This window comes from Euprymna scolopes, chromosome 16, assembly GCF_053919585.1.
Source record: "Euprymna scolopes isolate OS-2025 chromosome 16, ASM5391958v1, whole genome shotgun sequence".
In the NCBI taxonomy this organism is placed as follows: domain Eukaryota; kingdom Metazoa; phylum Mollusca; class Cephalopoda; order Sepiida; family Sepiolidae; genus Euprymna; species Euprymna scolopes.
The window spans coordinates 95,423,760-95,450,117 of record NC_136497.1 but is presented as its reverse complement, the minus strand read 5'-3'; the positions used below and the strand labels follow the sequence as shown (position 1 = coordinate 95,450,117).

At 33.5% G+C, this 26,358-nt stretch overlaps 1 protein-coding gene across 1 annotated transcript in view; it reads right to left on the bottom strand.

Annotated features, from left to right (window-relative positions):
- Positions 1 to 26,358, bottom strand: part of LOC145296271 (uncharacterized) — a 146,322-nt gene that overhangs the window by 98,954 nt on the left and 21,010 nt on the right. Inside the window, exon 2 of the mRNA XM_080142474.1 lies at positions 23,068 to 23,180. Within this exon, the coding sequence (XP_079998600.1) occupies positions 23,068 to 23,113 (46 nt within the window). The 5' untranslated portion in view covers positions 23,114 to 23,180. The remainder of the gene's footprint in view (positions 1 to 23,067; positions 23,181 to 26,358) is intronic.

The window sequence follows — 26,358 nt, the reverse complement described above, 5'->3', positions numbered from 1 at the left end:
ACGACACTCCTTATGCAAAATGCCCCATGACTCTTACTAGAAAATACCTACAACTTCAACTCTATTCGCACCTACTGAAAACCTGCCCATATATCTATTCACCTAATTACGCATGACTCAAAACTTGCTGTCTTATCCATACTATATTGCACTTACATCTTAACCCTCCTATCATCTAAAATAGCTCGGGCACAACTCGTAGCTCAATTCTTAATACCTACTCATACTGTAACATTATCCTAGACCTAACCTAACATAAATAAAATAAAAAAAAGGGTAAGACTAAAATCACATTATCTCCTCCCTAACAATCATAGACGCTTACACTGCATGAACTTCACCCACCCCCTTTATCCATTAACAAGTAAATAGCATGTCCCTAAATCACTTTGAGGAGTGTAACTAATCAGTAGAGATATAATCCCCCACAAACTAACCCAGTAACACTAACCACTGACTAGTTTTTTTTTTAATTACATTTTCACCCCAAACAAGGCAAATTGCCACTTTGGTGTAGGGGGCTACTATCAGGGGCAACAACTACTGGGGTACTATGTAGGGATTTGGGCAGCAAGATGTCGGTTCACGTTACACTTGAACTTCTACATGTCAGTACTGTTGGGGAAGCAGGGACCTGGAATGGAATTCCAGAGTCTAGCGGTTCTGGGGAAGAAACGATTGGAGTAAAAAGATCTTTTACATCTAGGGATCTCTACAGTGTGGGGGTAGGATTTAGCAGCCTGTCGGGTTTGTCGAGGGTGCTCATGTCGTGGGGGCACAAGTGATTGCAGTTCGTCAGAGCATTTACCACTAAAATACTTGTAGAAAAGGCAGAGGGATGCAACATTTCGTCGATGGGACAGAGGCTGAAGCTTAGATGACAGTTCAGGGCCTATCAGGTTTGCGACTCTCTTTTGAACCTTGTCAAGGAGCGAGAGACTAGTAGCAGATGCACCAGCCCAGATGTGACAGCAATACTCCATACATGGTCGAATGGTGGCCTTATAGAGGTACAGGATACTGTCGGGTGTTAGTAGTTTTTTAGCACGGTAGAGAGAGCCCACCTTTCTTGCAGCGGCCCTGGCAATGCCTTCAATGTAATTGTTCCAACTCATGTTTCCTGTGAACGTTAGGCCAAAGAGTTTGAAAGATGGACTCTCAGATAAAGAGTCGTAGGCCATTGCTATAGGTGGTAGAGAGGGTTTCTTGTAATTATTGAATGAAACTAGTTTAGTCTTGGCAGCATTGAACGCGACCAACCACTTTTGTCCCCATTCCACCACAGATTGAAGGTCTTCCTCTAGTGTTTCTGCCATTTCTTTAGAAATGTGTTCATTCGTCTTCCTGTCATGCCTGCCATAGAGTGTAGTGTCATCAGCATATATACCCATCTCAGAGGCAATTTTGTCGGGGAGGTTATTTATGAATATCAGGAACAATAGAGGTCCAAGGATAGAACCTTGGGGCACCCCCGCATTTATATCATATTGTTTAGATGTACGACCGTCGAGGACAACCTGGATTTTTCTCTTATCTAAGAAGGATTTAATTATGTTAAGTATTCTACCAGTGATACCGTATGATCTAATCTGAACAAATAAGAGTGGTGTGCTCATAACAATGAGTGGTCGGGTCAAGATCAAAGTGTAGTATCTGTTCTTCAGATGCTGCACTTCAATTTCTTATTCTTTGTCAGTGGAGGAGAGACAATTTTTATTTTTTTGTTCCTTTTCTCCACATTAAAAAACGACTCTGGTGTCTAACTCTGTCCCATGGGGAGACATTGTAAATAGGAACAATGAGGGATAGAAAGAGGTATACTGGTATTAACGAGGAAGGTATAATAATTAAGAATGCCAAATCACCCTAGACAACTGATTTGGTTTTATTTGGTTGTTTTGTTTCACGGCATATCATCCCTTTTTATATTATTTAATGCAGAATCAAGTAATTTTGGAAAAAAAAAGTTTTTACGTTTCAAGTTCTTTATATCTTGAAATATTTATTCATGGTGTTTGATTGTTTTGTAGAGAAAAAAAAAAGATACAATAACATCAATGTTTAGTACATTTAGGTCAAGAATCTAGTATCTTCAGACAGCCTAATCTGAATAAGCAGAAAGTGAGTTAAATAAGTAAGTAGCTCGGCATTTCTTAACTGTTTAAGCAGATTCAACTGGGCTCCACTAATGAAAGTACTAAAGAGCAATATGCATGATGTTAATGTTAAAACATTAAAGAAAAAGATGGCTAGTCTTAAATAAAATACCTCACCTCACATTCGGACCACCCTCACTTGTTATTCTAGGGTGGCATGGACCTTATTTTAATAATTCAATAAAGCCAGCATCATTCTCACAGGTAATATTATTTCCCTTTTCCTCACAAATTATCAACAACAAAAAAGACACAACACACAGGCTAATATTGACTAAAATACTAAAATTATTAGTAATATTTTGTAGTATCTTTTCCAATATACAATTACCCCCCCCCCAAGAAAAACAAAGCAATGACGTTAATCCCTGGGAGGACAACAAATCAGATGCTACACTACTTCTAAAAAGGAGAAAATAATGCCTAGGATGATCGTATGAGGGCTAGTGAACATATACTACCTCACCAAAGGAAAAGGTAATGTCTGGAAGAATGGTATCAACAAAAATATATGCTAAATAATACTTGAAAAAATGGGATAATGCACGGGAGGATTGTGTAATAACAATAGAACAGATACTATACTGTCCCTCCCTTAATTGGAATCGAAAGATAGTATATTAGTTTGAAATAGTCTAGTAGAGCATTAAACTATAATACAATAGTTGAGCATTAATACAAGTAATAGTACAGGTTCGGCTTTAAAAAGACATATACACAATTTCCATTAGTAATAGAACATATTCAAAATTGAGATTGCAAGATTTTGTGAGATTTGAATTACAAGGAATTAAACTCAAGTATTATACATTAGTCGTGTAAAACCGGTACTTATGCAGAATACGAACCGTGCTGAAATAATAACACTATTATATAAAAACCCGTTCTTAACCTTGGGAGGAGGTGAGTGTTTTGTAATTCTGTATTTTCACCTAACAATTTAATAAACAAAAGATACCATACAATTTGAATTTAACTTGAAAGCCCTATCTATAAAATAGAACGGTCCGTATTCTGCGGTAAAACAGTTGGGAGATTCCTTACCAAAGTTCAGTGTTTCTACGAAAGAAACCCCCAGAAGTGTTTTGTTTATGTTGTATATAAATGTCTGCCCAAAATGTTTTGATTAGAAAAGTTACAATAAAAAAGAAAATTGAATGTTTGATTATGTCCTCCGCATTACTTTTCGTTAAAAAGAAAAGGCAGCGAATTATGTGGCATTCGTCATAGTGATCAATTTATTACTGTATATACCTATTTATGAAAACAGTGTAAAGATTGTTAATCAATAATTACATTTTCATGTCAACGGGATCTGTGAAAATATAGTTACACAAACGTCTAACTGATAACAATTTAGTTCAGCTTCAAGTCACAGCTGATATACATTAAAACTGTCATGCAGACTGTCACCCAATCGCATACCTCACTGATATCAATTCCAGTCAGTAACAACTTCTTGTTTCTACAAGATTTCTTTGCAGCAGTTATTTACATTTACATTTCTCATCACCAACAACTAACCCTAACAACTACTTATGCCTACAAGTCGTTCTCCTCGCAACTACATCACTTATTTAGACTTAGAAACGCATAAGATAGTCAAATTATACCATCGTTTTCAATGTGAAGCCAGTTCTACCGCATCCCTCCAGCTTCTTCTTGTTGCAATCAAATCCCGTCTCATTGTTTGTTTTCAGTTCAATTTTAATTTTCTTCTTTCACCACCGTTTCAGCACTTGGTTAACAATACTCTCTGGGACTAATCTTAGAACATGTTTGGACTAGCTTAAACGTCGTTTGCAGGTAATTGTTTGTTAGTACAGTCTCTGATTTCTTGATTGGTAATTCGATAGCTCCATTTGATTCCTATAATCCTTTAAAGACACTTGGAATCAAACGCATTCATTTTCTTGTCTTGGCTGATTTTGAGATGTCATGTTTCACTTCCATATAGTAGTGTGAGTAAGACGTTGCTGTTATAAAAGTCTTAATTTAGATCTAATTTTTTTTCACAATTACATGCCTATTTTATATTGAACAGTCTGTATACATGCGTAACGTTTGGATTTTTCGGATTACTGTTCTTATTTCAGGTGTTCTTTCTTATAATGTTTTGGTTAATGTAACCTCCAATCTTCTCCAAATGCATTTTATCAAATTCAGGAATTCTTATGTTGAACTTAAGAATCCGTATAGAATTCTGATCTAAAGCTAATCTATGAAGATAGATTGTTCTTGTTCCTTCAATCATGACCGAGTAGAAATTTTAAATAGTTTTTAGTACGTTCCTAGTATCGCTTGCATTGACGATTAAACCTTTAATTACAAGACTGCCACAAATATTGAATAACGATTTCGATTATAGAAACCCGAGTTTGATATAAAAATCCCTGAGTTCGACAAGACGCACCTGAACAAAGTCGGAGATTACATCGGCCAAAATGTTTAAAAAATAACAGCCAAGATGAGAATAGTAATTTTAACAATCCAAATAATTCAAATTATCAATCCTCATCTCAAAATTTCCAAAACATAGCATTGTTGTAAAATTGATATTTGTTTTCCTTGCTACTATATGCGGGGTATCTTACATTAGTACAAATACAAAGTTTTATTAGATCCGAGCTTGGTAAGACGTTTTGAGTTGCTTTTTGACAAAACATATCTATTCATTATAGCTTATGGCTTCCCCCTCATCAGTGATGATGGTGATCATGTACTAGTTTTGGTGGCATGCCCAATCATAATGTTACATATACTTCCGCAATAAAAGCAGGTTATTCCAGTTGGAAGGTTAGCTTAAGAGCGTTATTGTTCGCTGTCTTTCTTTTTTATTAGTTTCAATTTGAGGACAGCTGTTGGTTTCGTTAAAAATAGGTAAACTTACTGATGATCTGCCTCCAGAATGGCCTATGCCTAGCTTAAATCGCTCACGTGTTCACGTTGACATTGCATTTCTTCCAGTTGACTTTCAGAAAATCTTTAAATCTTTTCTTCTGGCTTCAAAGTTCAACATGCCACACATATACAACTGTAAAAAATACTCAATGCTTGTGCAACAGAAGAATAAGTATGATACCGTAATTCTTTGCTGGATCTTCACACTTGTATATGTCTGGTTTGGTTGTTTTGTTTTACGGCGTATCAATCCTTTTTGGGTTATTTAATGCCGACTATATAATTTGATCTTATCTAATAATTGTATACTTCAATTTCTTTATATCTTCAAGTATTTATTCATGGTGTTTGGCTTGATTCTTTTATATAGAAAAATTGTTTCTGTTTTTTGACTTTGTAAAACATGATTGAGTTTTGCAAAGAGAAAGGAAAAACAATAGCATCGATGTTTGGTGTATTTTAAGTCAGGCAACCAATATCTTTAGACAGGCTGATCGGATAGCATGTTTAATTGTATCACAAAAGTTACTTGTTTTTTAGTTAGCACGTAGCATCCTCATCCGTATTTACAGAAAAGTTTCACAATGTCAAAGATGTTTTCCTGGCACGGTTAGTTTATGGACTGTATGGTGTATTTCTATCAACATCCCCAGTCTATCTAGAAGCCCAACTTTTTCTCCTGGTTATCAATATTATTTTTATCGTTTTGCTGATATCTTTGAAAATAAGAGACACTATAGCACTTATAGCGGTTAGATTTTGATGGACTATTTTCTTTCAATGTAGACCGGTGTTATTTCGCGGAGTGATTGGTGTACTATCTAATGAAAATGCTTTGCAAGGGATATACTTCCATTTAACTATTTACACAGTTTTTCCTGTTTCTTAACCAAGGCAGTTAGATATCAATCCAAATGGATGTGCGATGTGTCTCCTCCCAACTCACTAGTACCATGGAATTCTTTCTTAATATTTAATGTCGGTACTGGTACAGCTTTTGAATCAATTAAAATCAACTTTGTGTTCGTTTTTTTTTCCGCTTGTTTACGTAAAAAGCCGGAAAATATTGAAGTGTTTATCCAATCAGAAAATAACAAAAGCAGACAACAAGTTAACTTGTAAATTGATTGAGTCGTAAATTGGAGATTGTCCAAAATTTCCAACAGATTAAAAAAGGGGGGGGGGAGAAAAAATAGTCAACTAATAACTGTTACCAAAGACAATAAAATTCAGTTATCTCTTTTCGAAAGGTTATTTCTTTTATGAATTATTCACAAGTATCGGAATATACCCATTTAATCTTATTGTTTCTGGTTTCGTGCTGTACTGAAACAAATTATGGTTATAAAAAAAGGGAAACTGATTATATGCCACCGATGGATTTTTAAAGGAAGATGTTTGCTCCTAATTGTTATCAGCCTCATTATCATTTTTTCTCTCTCCTACCCCGGAAGTGCCATCTCTTTCTTTTGCTTTCTATATTCCAGTAAAAGGCCTATCAGGAACATTTAAATTAAAAAAAAAATGTGTCCCCCCTCCTAGAGGGGGATTAGTTTTCCTTTTATTTATTTTTTTGAGGGGGGAGGAGAAAATTCATTTGACAACGTTGGTGCTATAATTCTGGTTACTCCTGATTCATTATCAGAGAAATGACAAATGAGTTCGCTAGCACCAAGAGAAGTGATTGTATTCTAGTAATGAAGCTCGATAAGTTTGAATATACTTCTCTCCTTCCAGGTAAATTGTTGATTATTTCTTGCAACAAAAAGAATAACATTTCATCCATGCCTAAAAATTACAGCAGATTTATCACAACATTCTGCTTCTCATATCTCACATGTTGGAGAGAACTTGAATGCCTACTAAACACAATCCTCGAGTGTCTAAGATCTCTCCGTACAGGGGTTTGTCAGGACAACCTGGCATTAGGATAATTTTTACTACACGTAAATATTAGAAATAACATAGTATTCGCAACCCAAATAAGACGTTCTCAGTGTGGCTTATCCACACTGGCTTTTAAAGGAATGGTGCACCTTTTCTAAGATGTTGTCTCAAGTAGCAACACGAAGCTGGATACTCCAACAGACTAGATGAATTCATATCCTTGAATCCAGTAAAACTAAGAGACCAAAAAGAAAGATATAACATATTAAAATAGTCAAATGGTGGGAGGAAAATTATGTTTCTAACTTTATTACTCAGTGTTTTAATGGAATATTCGAATTTTTATGTTTCTTCAAGTGTTAGCCCCAAGTAGAAGGGCCCTTGATTTCTGAGAACTTCGACTGACGGAAAACGAAACAAGAGATATATTCAGCTGTTAAATTTTGGGAGTTTTGGATGGAATGAGGATGTATACTTTGCATTATTTCCAATAAAAACTCAAATCAACATTTTCTTTCTTAATTTTGCTCACATTGATTAAAATGACAGTTAAATTCAACAAGACTATTTTTAAAGATCTGTGCATAGTAGAAGACAATATCATTTCATTGTAATAATAAAATCATTTTTAATGACTGAAGTATTTTAATGTTAAGGAGTTAAACAATATCTAAAGAAAAAACTGTTTTCCACTCTCGTTGATTTTAAATAAATGAGAATTTAAAAATTAATTACAATTAAAAAGAAAGGAAATGCAATTATAATTACAAGAAATAAAGGCTATTTTTTGCTTGTGTACATTTTCAGCATCTCAATTTCACTTTTCCAAAAGCCAGTAATTTAACACCATGCTATTATCAGGCCTCCTTCAGCTGTTATATTTCGAAATTTTTGAGATAAAGATTTATTAGTTGGTGTTATTTAAATTATTTAGACTACTTTGGATATTGTGCTCGCAATCCTTTGGCTGATGTAACCTCTAACTTTTTCATGAACGTCTTGTCAAACTCTGGAATTTGCATGAATCCATTATTTAATACACGTGAGAGTATTCTAGAAGTTGAAGCTTCAATCCTCAAAACTAAGAATATTAACAAATTGCTTAAGACATCAATCCGGTTATTGCTGATGGAATGAGAAAAATCTACCCCCGTGGATTGAATATAGGGTTAGTTTGAAATTCCATAGAGATTCCTGTGTTTGACGAGATGCACCTGAAGAAGGTCAGAGGTTATATTAGCCGAATACGTTTTGAGAATAACATTCAAGATGGCAGCAGTAGTTCGGAAAAAAGAAAATATCCAGCTGCTTTACCAATTGAAGTGCTCTATGCAATAAAGAGCACTACATAATTTCATTTGCCATCATCATACTTCATGCCTGCAATTTTCAAAAATATGACAAAATATTCCTGAAACACATTTTATTCATTTCAAACTCCGTAAATGAGAGGGGGTGCACAACTTAGGGAGACTCATATGAAGGGAAGACAAAAAAAGTTTCTCTCATGAAACATGTGCTGTTTCAATCGACGTTCACAATGGAAACTAAACAGAATTTTTTTTCACAAGAATTTCCCGTCTGTGGAACACATTACCACGGGACTACTTCCCTACAGAGTAAAACATGGTTGTATTCAAATCCAATGCTAACAAATACTTGCCAGGTAGTCTGCTGCTGAAACAAGCTGTATGATAAATAAACAGCAAGGCTTTTACGCATGTACACAAAATAAAGGTTCCATGATGATTGCCAGTTTCAGGCCGAAAGCAATTAATATATTGCAGTAACAAAAATAAATAAATAAATAAATAAAAATATAAAGGTAACAAAAATAAATAAATAAATAAATAAAATAAAATAAAATAAACGAAGAGCTCATAAAGTGTTATAATCATACTGATTATAACACTTCATTATAGTTCCCCTTTTATATGTACGTCGATATCTGAACTGGTCATCTTCATTTTTCTCTATCCTTAATGTTGGATACTCTTGCATAATAAATAAAGAAACTTATTAACTCATGTGTGCGTACACATATTTAGGTATGTGCGTGCGTGTAAGGATATTTAAGTTAAAAAATTTCCGCCAACAAAAATTAAGAGCCTAATTCAATATAAAGATCGGGTTTCCTTATCGAGGAAGAAGCATACATATGAAATGAATGAATACATTAATTGTTAAAGGCGGCGCTCGCATCATCTATCTATCCATAACGTTTTACACAGTAGATCTTAAGATTAGCTTTTATAAAATTTGGCAAGAATATGTCTCGAATGTTCCAATATAATCAGAGATAGTTGAACGCAGAATTGTCTTGGCTGAACGGAGAGTCTATTGAATGAGTTTGGGCACCAAGCCAAATGGAATATCCATTCGTTTTTCCAGGAATAGATAATGAAACTTTGAAACACATATTTTCGAATGGAAAATTACTGACACTATAAATGCTATTCATGACTTTAGTGTTGATTAAGATTGTAAAAGATTTCTCAGCTTTCCAAAAAGTTTCTCTATCCAAACTCAATTCCTTCACTTGTTCCAATAGTCCTTGATACTAAAAAATAATTATTGCTAGACCTGGTATATATATATATATATATATATATATATATATATATATATATATATATATATATATATATATATATATATATATATTTTTAGGATTTTATTTTTATATTTATAATATGGTCAGAACATATCTGGTCATATTATAAATAAAATTCTAAAAAATATTTTTTTAAATTAATTATGTGAAATGAAGAAATATAGAAATCTAATTTAAGAATTCAACGAATGGTTTGTTAAAATATATTAAATGGCTATGGGTTTTTGTGGTAACTTCTTATGACAGGTTTTTAAATAATGATACGAAAATTAGGTGATGGTTTGTTAAAATATATTAAATGGCTACGGGGTTTTGTGGTAACTTCTTATGGCAGGTTTTTAAATAATGATACGAAAATTAGGTGATATATTAATATTTAAATAAGCTCTTGACAAAGATGCGTCCAGGATAAATGTTTTCACATGCTTCTTTTCCTTTAAGGGAAATTTCTTTAAATAATGTCCTAGTGTTAAATTTATTTTTATTCAAGAAGTCTGAAGAAAGGTTGGTTATGTGAAAAATTTCAAACGCCATAATGCTTGAAATTGTCCAACTAGTCTTGAAACAATTGTAACTTACAATGAAATACACTTTTTATTGCTATCAATTCCTTTTTTGGCTTCCTGGTTTTGTTAATACAGTATATGAATGCTCAGTTATGAAATATGATAATTTTGTAGCTTACATCTTAAGTCATCTCCTTTTGGTTTAAAAATTCATTGGTATATGAAATTTACTGAATTATACGTAACCAGTAAAATTCAGTATATTACAAACAAGTATATATATATATATATATATATATATATATATATATATATATATATATATATATATATATATACTAGCAAAAGTACCCATCGTTGACTGGGTTAAAAAACAGCCTACAGAAAATGGACTCTGATTTATAAAAGTATGATAGGTTATGAAAAGGAAGGGTTGTAAAGAGATAGCTTCGAATTTGGAGGTATCAAAATCAAAGCAAAATATGATGAAAGTAAAAATAAAATAGATAAACCCCATAATTTATTATACCATACCTGTTCACACTGAAACAATTATCACAATATTCTGTGGATCTATATTTAAAAACCTTGTTTAAGTTTGTGACATATTTCCATTCTATGGAGGTCAGGCGCGAACGAACACCTCATAATTTTATTATACCGTATTTCTTCAAACTGAAACATTATTATCAAAGTATACTTACGCAGATAGATATGAAAAATCTTTATTAAAGTTTGTGCCTATTTCCATTCTATGGAGGCTATGTGCCAACGCAGACCCCATAATTTTATTATACCATCCCTATTTAAGTTAAAACATACTTATCAAAGTATTATTATGTACATCTATATCAAAAACACTTGTAAACGTTTTTTTTACATTTAAAATTTTTTTATTTCCATACTTTGTGGATCAGGCGCGTACGAAGACCCCACAATTTTAATGAATCATCATTGTGCCAGATCAAACATACCCATTCCTGTATCTCGATACATCTTCTATCATTATATGTGATCAGTTTTCTATAATAGTCAACCATAAATGAGTCTATTCGTGACCAGACACACACACAGACGTTCAGCTTTATATATATATATATATATATATATATATATATATATATATATATATATATAAATTCGTATTCCTGTCTGTTTATTTGTTTGTTTGTTCACAATTTGATTAATATATACAAAAGACCCATTACTTTTGTTAAGAGAGTAAACATAGCATCTTGAGTTATGTCCCTTTGGTTTGAGAACTCTCCCCTAAAGGAGTCATGTTTCTTCCTTTTCCAGTGTTAACCTTCTTAAAATAAAGATGTTGATAACCTATCTCCTTCTTTTACTGACCGCCACATACATTTAACATGTTTACTTTAACAGGTTATGGCCCCAGCCGACTAATGTTTATGAGATGTTCGAAATAAAATTCATGGGGCACCTTCACAGGCTAAAATTAAAAGCCGAGTTAAAAAAGGAAGATGATGAAATTGACCCACAGAGAAACGAGGATATATTCGCAGAACTTATCCAAGTTCTAGATTATAGAAGTTTGGCATTAATTTTGCGAGACGCGAAAGATGATGGAAGGAAAGCTTTAAAAATTTTAAGAGAACATTATTTGTCCCAAGGCAAACCAAAAATCATTGCCTTGTATACCGAACTGTCTACCCTCCAAAAACACGTGGACGAAGATGTTACCGGCTATGTTATACGTGCTGAAAAAGCTATAGCTGCTTTACGAAATGGTGGAGAGACAATTTCAGACGTATTGGCGACAGCTATGTTACTCAAGGGGTTGCCGTCTACCTCCAACACATTAAAAGCCATAGTTACACAAAGAGATACACTGCAAACTTTGATGGAATTCAAGGCATCACTACGATCATATGAGGAAAACACGAAACCCAAAATGGAAGACGCCATCATGAAGACATCAAATAAAAAAGAACCTCCAACGTGTTTTCGGTGCAACAAATATGGCCACTGCGCAAAAAACTGTAACAAAAACAGGTGGTGTAAATTTTGTGAAGTAAGAACTCATGATAAAAAAAACTCTACAGAAAAAGACAAACTGAAGGAAACAGCCATTCATATTACAAGGTAGGAATAAACCCTCATATTATTTCTGATAACTTTGAACTATTAGTCGATATTATTAATGATGAAAAAAAAAAATTGTTACTTTTGAACGTGACTTTAACCCAGAAGAACATTATATTGAGCTTGCCGACGGATCAAAAAAATAAAAAAAATAAAAAAATAATATAGCGTTAAAGAAAGGAACAGCAAAAATAACGTTACATAATATTTATAAAAAGAGAAATAATATTTTATTTAAAAAATCTTTTATTCGTGCCAACATTTACACAAAACATATTGTCGGTACAAGCCGCCGTAGGGAAAGGCTGCAGCGTGGAATTTGCACAAAATCATGTTATGCTAACCACCAAAGACTGCGTTAAATTTCAAATAAAGAAAAGGGGGAAAATTTATTATTTAAATAAATGCATAACAAATAGTATTAATAACACAAGGCGCGACTTGAACACGTGGCACAAAATTTTCAGCCATTGTAATATTTCCGATATTTTTCAAATGCCGATTATTGTTGAGGGAATGTCCATTATTGAGAAAAACAATATGCCACCGTGTGAAACTTGTACTCTTGGAAAAATGCAAAATTTGCGATCAAGAAAACCAGACGAAAGGGCCAGGTTTCCATTAGAACTAGTGCATTGTGACTTGGCTGGGAAAATAGAACCTGTTAGTATGAATGGTTACAAGTATGCCATAACATTTACTGGCGACTGTTCAGGCTATGTGATGGCATATTTCCTCAAGAACAAAAGCAACACAGTCGACGCTACAAAACAATTCTTGGCCGATACTGCTCCTTATGGAAGGGTTAAGAGATTAAGAAGTGATGACGGTTCTGAATTCACATCAAAATAATTAAAATCACTTCTTGTTCAACATAAAATCCGACACGAGACATGAGACCTCAGCCCCCTACTCAGTGGCGTATCTAGGGTATGGCAGGCATGGCCCGTGCCATGGGCGCCACTCTTACATGGGCGCAAAAATTGCTTGACAAAAATTAAAATTAGTAGTTAGGTATATCTAAGGTATAAATTATTAAGAAGGGGCGCACATTCAAACTTTGCTATGGCCGCCATTTTACATAGGTATGCCACTGCCCCTACTCACCGCACCAAAATGGAACCGCAGAACGAGGATGGAGAACGTTATTTGAAATGTTGAGATGCATGTAACTCATGAGCTGTGGCCATATGCTTTTCTGTGTGCTATTTATATTCGAAATAGGTGCTATGATCACCGAATAAAACTGACACCTTATGTGGCACTAAAGAGTAGAAAACCAAATGTTAAAAATATGAACATTTTTGGCCCAACGTGTTACGCCTATGTGCAAAATAAAACAAAATTAGATCCTCGGGCGGAAAAAAGATTTTTTGTAGGATACGACAAATATTGTCCAGCCTATTTTGTATATTTCAATGATAAGAAATCTGTAAAATAAAAGATACGGTTAGTGACTTTTACAAATGAATTTAACGATGCAAGGGAGACCACTCAGGATAACACGGGCCGAAATAGATATACTTTTACAAATGAGTTTAGCGATGAAAGGGAGACCACTCAGGATATTGCAAACCAAAATAGATATATTAATCCAACTTTGGTTCCTTCAATAAATCCTGACCATTTCAGTGAACACGTGGTCGATGAGAGTAGAACAAACGAACTTCTACCTGAACCCTCCGAGGGAGATATAGATAATAGCAATAGTCAAGCTAGCGAACAGACAAGTAACAGAACAAATGACAGTTCCGAAAACAGAAATCCAAGGTACCCACTGAGACAGAGAAAACCACCCACTTATTTAAAAGATTACGTCACTAGCAATAACCTAAGTGATGAAGATGAAGAATGTATAAATTCTTGTGAAAATAAAACTATCCCTGGATCATATCATGAAGCCATAATTTCGCCGGAGGCTGATAAATGGAAATTGGCAATGGAGAAGGAGATGAATTCCTTAAAGGAAAACAATACTTTCACTCTGACAATCCTCCCTGAAAACAAAGATTTAGTTGGGGGAAAATGGGTGTATAATATAAAAAAAGATGATAAAAATAACGAAGAATACAAAGCTAGATATGTTGCCAAGGGATACAGTTAGATAAAAGACATAGACTACCATGAAACATATGCACCCACCACAAAAATGACCACCATCCGAATTCTAATGCAATTTGCTGTGTAGTATGATTTGATAATTCACCAGATGGATGTCAAATCAGCATACTTAAATGCCAAAATAGACTGTGATATTTTCACCCAACAACCCGAAGGATTCATTGCCTGGGGCAATGATGGGCTTGTTTGGAAATTAAACAAATCACTCTATGATCGGTAAAAATTGGAACGATCTACTGAGTAAAGAACTTCTACAAGAAAAATTTAATAAAATCACTATCGACCCATGCATGTTTGAAAAAGCTGATAAAAATAAAAGAATTATTATTATCGTATGGGTTGATGATATCTTGATTGCCGCAAATAACTTAGACACAGTAACAGAAGTCAAGACCCTACTCAAACAAAAGTTTGACATGAAAGATTAAGGTCAAATCTCAAGATTTCTTGGAGTAGACTTCATAGTCAAACCAAATGAAATAGAAATGAATCAACGGACATATATATATATATATATATATATATATATATATATATATATATATATATATATAAAATATAAAATAATTTATTTATAATAATTTATTTTTATTTTATTTTTAATTTTTTTAATTTTTTTTATTTATTAATTAATTAATTAATTAATTTATTTATTATCAATTTAGTTTCGTCTAACAACTCTTGCTGACATTTTTAATTGATGACCTGTACATTTCAGTTGACCTATATTATTTTGCCCTAAATATTTTTTTCGCGCCTTTAACATTTCCTGTCTGGGTCATTTTGACTTTTGTTTCCCTTTATTTTATATTTTATATTTAACTTTATCATTTTTTATTTTTTATTTATTTATCTTTTTTTCCCCCTCTCTCTCTTCCCTGATCTGTCTTATTTATATTTTTGTCTCGGAAATAGAGTGAAAAGCATATCTTATTTTTCTTTTATTAATATTTTTGGAATCTTTTCTTTATTCCTTGTACACATTTTTGTGAATTATTCCATGGATTTCTGACTTTGAATTATTATGGACCATCTTCTTCCAAATATGGGATATTCTGGGATTTTACTTGTACAAATGGAAATTCTTTTAACTTTCTTGAAGATTTACATTTGGATTTTACCGTCACTGGATTTTTTATTTTCCAGACTATCCATTCATGTATAATCACCTTTTTCTTCACTATATTCCCTCTGCTTCACTTTTTTTGTTTTCAAGTAAGATCTTTGACTTACTTGTTGTTTCATCAAATACTTCTGCATGCAAAATCCGATCCCGCATTTTGCTAATTCCTACCGTCTGATGAGAAGGAAAGTATTTCTTCGAAACTCCGCGGATTAAGGACTATCCATTTATCTAGTGTTTCCTTTTCAGATTAAATATGTTTTTAACTCATTTCAAAGTGTTTTTTAACATATTTTATTAACTATTTGCTCATATTAAATTCCAGGTTAATATTTTCCAGTGGTAAAACAGCCACTGATGTTTCAATAAAATGCTCAATACCGGAGTAGAGCAAGATATATCTTTTATTTGTTTTACATAAGCATTAATATGTTGCTACATATTCATGAGCATGTTTCGATCAGCCAATATATATATATATATATATATATATATATATATATATATATATATATATATATACTGCTAGTCAAAATGATAAAACCACACTCAAAATTTTGAGCACACAAAATATATTTTTTGAAAAAATTCTACTTAAAAAATATTAAAAAATGAACAAAAAATATCTTTGTAGTGTAAGAAATTGCTTGAAAGAATATATTAAATTTTATTCACTAAAACCTAAAAAAAAATGCATTTTATTATGTCTGCAAATAATGATAAAACGTTGATTGTAAAATAATCCAAATGTAAACAAATCAGTCAGTTGTATTGAAGATCTTGTAAGGGGAGGTCATTCTAATAATTATCACTTTGTATAATATATAATTTCTATAAAGGCAAAATAAAAAAAAAATTAGTTTGACTTTGAGGGAAGCAGAATTGTGGAATTTGAAAAAGGTTATCTTTAACAGAGCAATCACAAGTAAATTAAATAGAAGAGTGCTGGCACAAACTTTTAAAGAAATCCCACTGAATACGCAACAAAAAATTAATTAACAGTACCAAGAAAATCACCCCTACTCTTGAAAGAAGAGTAATGAGGGAGATTAAGAAAAACTCACACAACTTCTAGACAAACAAAGTCTAATACTAATGCAGATTGTAGTTCTTGAACAATTCGGCGACACTTAAACAAAAACGGATTTAGAAAAAAAAAAAAAAAAGAAAAGTTTTCAAAAGCCACGTCTTCTTTCTCACCATAAAGCCTCCCATCTACAATTTGCTGAAGATTATTTGGGATATTGAAAAGTGAAAACATATAGTGTTTTCTGGCCAGAAGAAATTTAATCTCGATGGCTCAAATGGTATTTAGCACCACTAGCATTGCAAAGACATTCCAAATGAAACTAATTCAACTGATTGGCCGAGGTTGCGTGGACAAAATCAAATTTTCCAACAAGATAATGCTGTAATCCATAATGCATGCAATTCAAGAGTCCCTTCAGGACAATAATATTCAACTCTTGTCTCATCCTCCTTGTTCTCCAAATCTAAACCTTATGGGAAATCTTTGGGGACGGATGGTTAAAGAATGTTAGAACCCAATTTGGAAGCAAAGATCTTCATGAAACTGTGTATAATGCTTAGTGCATAATTCCAACAGAACTCTTAAAAAAGCTTATAAGAAGCATGCCCAAGCATATTTTTCAGGTAATTAATAAAAATGGAGGATATGCTACGTTTTACTTTGTTTCACCGTGTTCTTTGTAAAGTTATTTATGAATTTGTGTTATGATCTTATAATTTTGATCGGCTGCATTAATCTAAAATTTAATTTTCTTTTCTTCTCTTTAATAAAATTATAGGAATCTTCCTGTTTGTTTATCCGATACTTATCTAATCACTTTCTGAATTAGACAAAAAATATTCCAATTCTAATTCTTCAAAATATTTGCAATTTTGGAACTTGGTCTTATCATTATGACCATTCTATCTATGAAGTTAGAATATTTATACATACAAATATAATTTATTTCTGATATTATTTAGAAATAAAATAAATCTTTACTCTTAATTTTCCCCGCAACGATTATGGATTAGGCTGACCTATAGCAAACGAAAAACATGAAGTCTTCAAAGAAATGTGTGTTAAAAGGAAGTGTTATTAGAAAACTGCCAGACGATACATGCTGTGCTTTTACCATTCAATAGAAATGCACATAAAGCTAACATTAATTGATACACAACTTACTGAGTCATTTTATCGATAGTTTCATTGCCAATATATTTGTGTTTGTTCATATATATTCAAATCTCATGTTAGGTATTATTTGCATTATTTGAACAACTATTCTCATATGGGATTTTTTTTTTCGTAACGTTCTGGTAAACTCTGACCTTCTTCAGTTGAGTCTGTATGAAATTTCGTATGGAACTCTTTATTTCATCTATAGTGGTAGATTGGTCTTGTTCCGTTAGCTATGGCATGTGATGCAATCAATAAAATACAAAGTTCTAAATGGGGTATTCCATTGTGATGGATGTACAATTCAGAGAACAAAACACAAGATATTAAAGAACAGTCTTCATTAATTCAAACATTTCAAAGACTAAAAATGGTAGAAAAAACCTAAGTTTGAATCTTTTTGGATTTGACGCCAAAAATTTATCACAAAAAAAGGCTTGTGACGGACGTACGCACAAAAGTAGAAGAATCACAACATGAAATGGGGGTCCTGGATATGACCTTATACTATATCCGATGGTGAGGCCCAGCTTGCGGGCTTTGGGGAGTGTGGAGCCACCCTTTAATTGCCATTGCTCCCAGGTCCACTCTGACCTGGACTGGTAGTATCTGTTAGGGTCCCAACTATGGGCTAAATAGAAACCGACTTAAAAAAAAGCAAATATACTCTATTAAAAAATTTTTCTTCAAAATCACTGGATTCGGCATTAAATAACCTGAAAAGGGTTGATATGCCGTAAAACAAAAACAACCAACCAACCAACCAACAACAACATGAAACAGTAAAAATCAAATTTCTGGGAATATATATATACATTATTTTGATAAAATTTTGTATTCATGGCATGAAATAGGCTATTTGCTTCAAAAAAGTAACACTTCTTAAAATTCTTTATTTTTGGGATCAAAATTGCACTTTAAATTCTGTGACGTGCAGAAATTTTGTGCCGGACGTACTGTTCTAAATAAATCTTAACAAAATACTATTAAAAGCCCAAAGAAGTGTCCTTATGTTAAACATGACTTGTAAGTCCAAATGGAAACTAACACAAATGAAACAAAAATAATGTCTTCCTGTAGGAAAAAATCATAATTCATAATTCATCAAATGAAAACTGCTAGTGGATTGATTTGTCGGACAATGTTCTCTTTCTTGTAAAAGATCTTGTCCTCTTTCTTTAGCCATTTCCATAAGTTTCCTGATTTGTGCATCACAGATACCTCAAAATCTTTGTCAGCAATAACATTGGTGACTTCACCGGGAAACTGTTCACCCTCATACAAAACTAAAACCCAGTCGTGGGTGTTTATGACAACATTGTCAGATATTATTTGTTCAGGATTAGGAATTTCATCATTCATGTCACTCATGACCTTATCTGAATCATTGCCACTTTCTTCATTAAATATGTTTTCAACTTTGAAGATTTCATCTTTTGAGAATGCTGCTACCTCAAGTTGCCAAGAATTTCGAGCTTTGATGCAATGTAACTTCATGGTGTCAGTCATGATAAAGGCGTTTTTTTTTCCATACTGGAAGTCTGGGAGCACATCTTTCTTTAATTTTGGCACTAGATATAAATGTTATTGTTATTCCAGTAATCAAGTTTCTTGCCAATTCACAATAGGCTGCAGCATCATTTGTAGTGGTACGAACATTTCGCCAAACCGATCGCTTAACAGTATCACCAATTCCATCAACTGCACCTTTACCGTGCGAGGCTGCAAAGAAATTCAAAATAATTTTGAAATTGTACTCATTTTCCCATTCATGAAGATTTGAAAACAGGAATCGTTGCTTGAATTGTGAAGATGGACCATCTTTGAAAACATTCAACAACTTTATGGCGTCATACTTTTTGCTGATACAATCAAGTAACTATGACTTGAAGGTGTATACAACCACTTTTGTGTGCTCTAAATTGTCAGAAACAATGGCAAAGTTCTCCTTGACATTTTGGCTAACTTAAACATAACCAGTGAAAATGGTGACTTGCTGGTGAGACCAATGAGCAGATTGAATCTCATTCTGGTTGACAATGGATGTATTCTCTGAGAAATCCAGTTAAAGAACAGCTGAAGAACCATTGCACTCTTCAATAAGATTGGTAAAATGATCTTGTTGTTTTCTTTTGATGTACCTGTGCACAAGAAAAGTATTCATTTGTTTTTTCAGGGCATCAAAAACGTCATTGACAGTTGCTGAAATTGTAACCTTTTCAGCACGTTTGTCTGGTTTTTGCCATTGTTGATACTTGATCAAAGTTTGGCTATCTTCAGGTGATGGTTTGAACATTTCGCTGTAATTTCTACAATCGTCACATTTACGGTAGATACAGTCCGTATTGGCTTCTTCACATGTGACTTGCCTAACAAAGCCTGAAAACGTTGATGACAAATTAGTAAACTGTTCAAGGGCTGTAAGAATAAGGCGAATATTTTCATGGTATTGACAAACACAAACATTGTGTGCTATTTGATTCAAAAGTTTAACATGGAAGGGCTTAAGAGAGCAGAATTTTGAAAGGCCGATTATGACTTCTTCAAACTCTTTTGTAAAGAGTTTGTATGCCTCTTTTAATGACATGAGCATGTATTGTACTTGTAAACTTTTTCCTCGCTTTTACCGTACTATAACTGTAACTATTTGCTTTTTATGAAGGGAGCAGTTTTTGTTATTTAGATAAAAGTTTTAAAAGTATAATGCTTTGAAAACTAATAAATGATTCTTATTATATACAATGTTTTATAAACAAATATAAAAAACCTTTCTCCAAACTGTTAGGATGCTTAAAAGATGCTTTAAAATAAGCACATCACTATAAAAAATTCTTGTGACGGACGTACAAAAAATAGTGTACATCCGTCACAGTAATTTTCCTACACTGAAAGTTTCCAGGTACAAATTTTTATCTAGTTTGTTTACCCATGTTTAAAATTCAGAAAAAAACTTCAGTATTCCCACACTAGGTAAAGTAGGAAAACATTTTGTTACAAAAAGTAACAAAAAGAGACAGACGTACAAAGACAAAAAATCCTAGTCTTTGAGCTTATAAAAAGTTAGCTAAATATTTTTGGACAATTTTTATATTGAAAACCACTTTTTCCATCTGTTACTAGTTACCTTATACCATAGTTATCAAAAATAAGAGATTGATGTCTTATTTGAACTAATTTTTAAAATATACCCAGCAAAACTGTTTTTTTTTTTTGCTAATGTCAAAACCTTCTGTTTCACAAGCAAAATGTCAGTCAAAATTTAGTTTATCAAGTTTTAATATGAAAAACTAAACTTCTGAATGTCTCAGATTTCCAGTGATACCAAATATGCCATACTTTGAAGAAAAATTAATTTTCACATTGTGGTTAACATTTTTGGTGGAATTGCCCAAATAATCAGTTTAAAATGACAGTCTTCTGAAAATTGAAGGTTTAATTTTCAGTACAGGCAGTCCTAAGAATGAAATTAAGAATTATATAAGACTTCTATCTAACCATGGCTGACAGAACGAGAAAATTCTACATATGTAAATTAAATAAAGGGTTTAGTTAAAAATTCCCTATAAATTCCTGAGTTCGATAAGATGCATCTGACGAAAATCAGAAATTGCATCAACAGAAACGTTGTGAGAATAACATCCAAGATGAGAATAGCTGTCTGAATAATACTACTCTGTGTTTAGTTAAGATTCCAAACATAACTAACTAAATAAAATACCATGACAACAAATAATAGATAAAACTCAGTACAATTTACACATTTATTTACAGCTGACAACATATATAGAACATATAACAAACCATAAATTTAACATTATATAAAATATGCACGATGGAAGAACAGATGTACACAAGTCTATAACAATAGCAGAATCTTTAGAAAATAACCTCCAGACCGTAGTGGATGGGGCCGTAAATGGATGGTAATATTTAATGCTAGTAAGAGTAAGCTGCTCTCCTTTAACAATTACAAGAAGCCTTCCCAACCACCGATATCCATGACAAATAACACCCTACCTAAGAATTCGGCTTAACATTCACAGGCAATATGAACTGGAACAAATACATTGGGGACATTGCAAAGACTGCTGCAAAGAAGGTGGGTTTCTTCTATCGTGCTAGAAGACTACTCACACTTGAGGGTATCCTGCACATCTACAAAGCCACTATTCGCCCAGGCATGGAGTATTGTTGCCACATCTGGTCTGGTGCATCTACCACTAGTCTCTCCCTCTTGGATAGGATCCAATCTAATAGGTTCCATTTTGTCAACTAAGCTCTAACCCCTGTCTCATTGCGGCAATGTTGCATCTCTCTGCCTGTTTTACAAATATTTCAACGGAATGTGCTCTAATGAACTAATTGCACTCATTGTCTCCTCAACATACATATCACTGACAAACCCACTTAGCAACAAAATCACATCCCTTCACTGTTGAGTTCCCTAACTGTCATAAAGCTTTCTTCTCTAACAGTTTAATCCTTTGAACAGCTAGACTTTGGAATTCCCTTCCTGCTACATGGTTCCCTGACTGCACTGATATGCAGAAGTTTAAATGCAATGTAAACCAACATCTTGTTAATCTTTCCTAGGCATTGAATAGTAGCTCCTTATGTCCAAGTGACGATATGCCTTGTTAGAGGTGAACATTAGAGTTCAAAAAAACATTAAAGTTATTAGTTTCTACTCACGAGTAGTGGTAGTTTTCTACTTTATAAGGTTAGTCATTCGGACAAACCATATATTTCTAATTCTGTAGAACGATGATAGAACACGGACAACATTTTATTATCTAACTCTTTTTCAGGTAAATCCAAGGGTACAACTCAACAGTGACGTTGCACTGGTAGACCTTGAGAATTGTTTCTCTACCAAAGTAAAAATATGTGTTAAATTAAATAAATTTTTTAAAATACAAGTTTCTTCATTATTTGAAACAGTGAAAATTTAAAACCTTATAAAATCGGTCCATTTGGTATAATGGTTAGAGAGTCACACCAAAGAAAAATGGTGCTTGATGTCCATTTTGTAAACACTGAAAATTATAATGTGAGGATCAAGAGTAAGTGGGAAAAGAGTGGTGCTTTCACCTCCCTCGTTTAGTAGCTAATGAAGAGGGAGCTTTTGGGTCGTCCTCGACTATTGTCAATAACCTTAATTTTTTATGAACATCAGAGTTTTTTCTTATTTGCCAATATATTTGAATTTATACAAATTTTCACGGATTCTATTATTATTATTAGTAGTAGTAGTAGTAGCAGTAGTAGTAGTAGTACAATTCATATTAGTAGCATTAGTATCAATAATAATAATAATAATAATAATAATAATAATAATAATAGTAATAATGATGATGGTGGTGGTGGTGATGATGATGATGACGATGATGAGAATGTGAAAGGAAAACAAACAAACCTGAAAGCGTATTATAGAAAAGAAAAACCGTTATCTGCAAAAAGGATACATCCTTCTTCTGTGTAGGAGAGAGCCGTGCCAGTTGTGGCATTCATGTAACTAAAGAATGAAACTTCGAGAGTATAACAAAGTGCTTTCTCATCCAAACATCCTACAAGTGTTCTGTAATAAAAAGAAAGAAAAAAATTATTAGTAATAAGTTTTTATAACAGAGATGATGGACACATTTTACACTTTAGTATGGTGTGTGTGTGTGTGAAGTGTTTAAGCTTTTCTTGAAAAGTAGACATTTTATACTAAATAGTAATATCTCTATCCCTATCACTATTATATAAAAAGAACTTTCAGTGTGTGTATGTGTGTATGAGTTCCCTATGTACTCGGAAACAGCTCGGCCGATTTTTTTTAAAATTCACACGCAGGTATTTGATGTGTCTGGGAGTGTCCTGACGAAGGTTTTGTATCAGAATGGATCTGATAAGTATCAAAAATCGATAATCGAAAAAATCCGATTAAAGAAGGAAGCCCGATTTTGACCGAAGTAAACACTTTTATACAACCTAACATCATAAGTGCATTTGAAAAGTTTTATTACCACACAATCAGAAAGGTCCAACCTATGAAATCAACTTTAGATTCTTTTATAAGGCAGGTACATGTTCGAAGTGAATGTTTCTTTTGGGAGCACAAATGAACCATGATACTCGACTTTGTACGTTCAACTTTAATTCAAGAGATTATGTAAAAATAATATAATAAAAATAAACAGTTAGTTCCTTTATAAGACAGGGGCACGTTTGAAATGAATGTTTCTGTTTAGAGCACAACTGACCCATAATATTTGACTTTTGCATTTTAAATTTTAAATGAAGTCATTATTTACAAATAATTTTATAAAATCAACAATAGATTCTCTACAGTGCAATGTAGACTACAATGTATTGTGGACTAAATCACTTTATGGAAGCATGTGAAGTTTCTTCCCAGTACATTGTGACAGTATATCTCTAACTAGAGCAGGTAACCAATCAATTTGATTAAAAAATGGTCTATTTGAATGACAATATAAGTATGTGAGGATGGAACATTTGTTGATTTTCATTCAATCCCGGACAACGTTGAGTCTCCCTACTAGTTATTGAAGAAAATTAACATTTCCTATTTTGTCCGTCGTTCAGATAGTCGTTCAGATATATATCCCATAGTCTTTATTATATCGATTAAAATCTTTTATCATCTACATGATGACACAACTTAAATCCAACTTCATCCACATCTCAGCACTACTGAAAGCTGTGAGCATTCACATGGCGACACAACTTAAATAAAAGACGATTAACATTGAAACACCGAAAACTGGATCCATGCACATTGTAGCAGTACTTAAATCTAGGATCACTACTTAAATAAATATCCACATTTAAGATCTACTGAAATATGATTCAATACACACGACTGCACAGTAGAAATATGTGACCATATACATTGCAGTACTGCTGAAAATTGGGGGTCATGCACATTAAAGCACTATTGAAAAGTAGGGAGAATTTTAAAACTGCCAAATACCGTTTTATGAACATACACAATAAAAAAATATGTTGTTCTTTTCTCCCACTGACACGTGAATTGAAAAACAAACAAGTGAAGCATGCATGACCCTCCGTGAGTGCACAGTGGACGAGGCATAAAAAAATGACAAAGTTCAGCATCCCCCCCTCCATTTAGCCCCAAAAGTCCCCAGGAGATGTCAAATCCTGATGAAAATAAACAAACAGTGCAGTTTTAAGCCTTAACATATGTAAATTTGAGTTCTGCATCATGCAAAAATTAAAAATTTTTTTCTTTACAAAGGAGTCACCACTTATCAAGGCGCAGAGGCCACTCGAGGATAAGGGTTAATGGATATACATTAGTTATGGGATTATAGTATAGTAATCATAAGTATTGGAGATTTTGTAAATTGGATTATTTAGAGGGACGGTCCATCAAGAACTTGTTTACGTTGGACTTGAAAACGACCATATTGTAGTCAGCTGGAAAGCAGGCAAACGGAAGAGAGATCCACAGACCTTTCTAAGAAAGAAGCTTTGTTCATGGAATCTACGTTTAGGTTTAGGCACAGATAAAGAGTGGGTAAAATTATTAATAGTGGTTTTAGCTAGATGAGTGTTTATCGTGAATGTTTGGTGGGGGGGCATAGATTGAAGCTCAGACGAACATGTGCCATGAAAATAATGATAAAGCAGAGACAGGCTCGCAATGTCCCTTCTGTGGTAAAAAGGTTGCAGGGAAGAGAAAAGAGCACCCCCTCCCCCCACTAAGCCACAAAGTCTATTTTGAACTCTGTCAAGGCAGGATAAGTTTTCTAGCAGCTCCTGCCCAGATGTGGTAACAGTACTCCATCAATGGCCGTACCTGACTTTTATATAGGTAGAGAATTGCACCAGGAGTGAGATATCTACTGAAGCGGTAGAAGGATTCTACCATTTCTTCAGCGGCCTTAGCAACAGATTTGATGTATGTATTCCATTTTAGATCAGGAGTAAATGTCAAGCCAAGAAGCTTGTCAAAACATGGAGCCTCCTCAAGACGAGAGCCATTCATTTCAATTTATGCCAGATGAGGATCAGAGCGGTGATGATATAAAGATAGGAGCTGGGTTTTAGATGCATTAAAAGTCACCAGCCACCGCTTTCCCTATTGTACCACATGCTCCAGATCAGAGGAGAGAGAATCAGAGAGAACTTGGTCATTTACGGCCTTTGATGTGGTGCCATAGATGGTAGTGTCGTCAGCATAAATGCAAATGAATAATCTTAGAATGTTATTAGGAAGATCATTGATGTAGTTCAGGAAGGGAGTTGGGCCCAGGATGGACCTCTGTGGGACTTCAGCATTAATACTGTGAGCTTCTGATCTCTGCCCATCAACTACTACTCTTATGAACCTATCCGACAGAAATGATTTAATAATTGAGAAAATATTTCCAGCTATACCATAGCTCGATATCTTATGAAGTAGACCTTTATGCTATACCCTATAAAAGGTCTTTGATATGTCAAGAGCAATTGCCCTAGAAAGAAAACCTCCGTCAAGAGATTCACTTAATTAATTCTATGAGATATAACCTTTAGTACATTTGCTGTAGATCTAGCAGAACGGAAACCATATTTCATGTCACTAAGAAGATTATTTCTGCTGAGGTGGTTGACTACTTCTATATTAAACACAGCTTCCAACAACTTAATGATGCACAGAAGACTGATTGGTTTGTACTGAGAGGAAGATAACTGATGACTAGAGTTCTTAAAAACAGGGCATACTGATGAGGTTTTCCAGG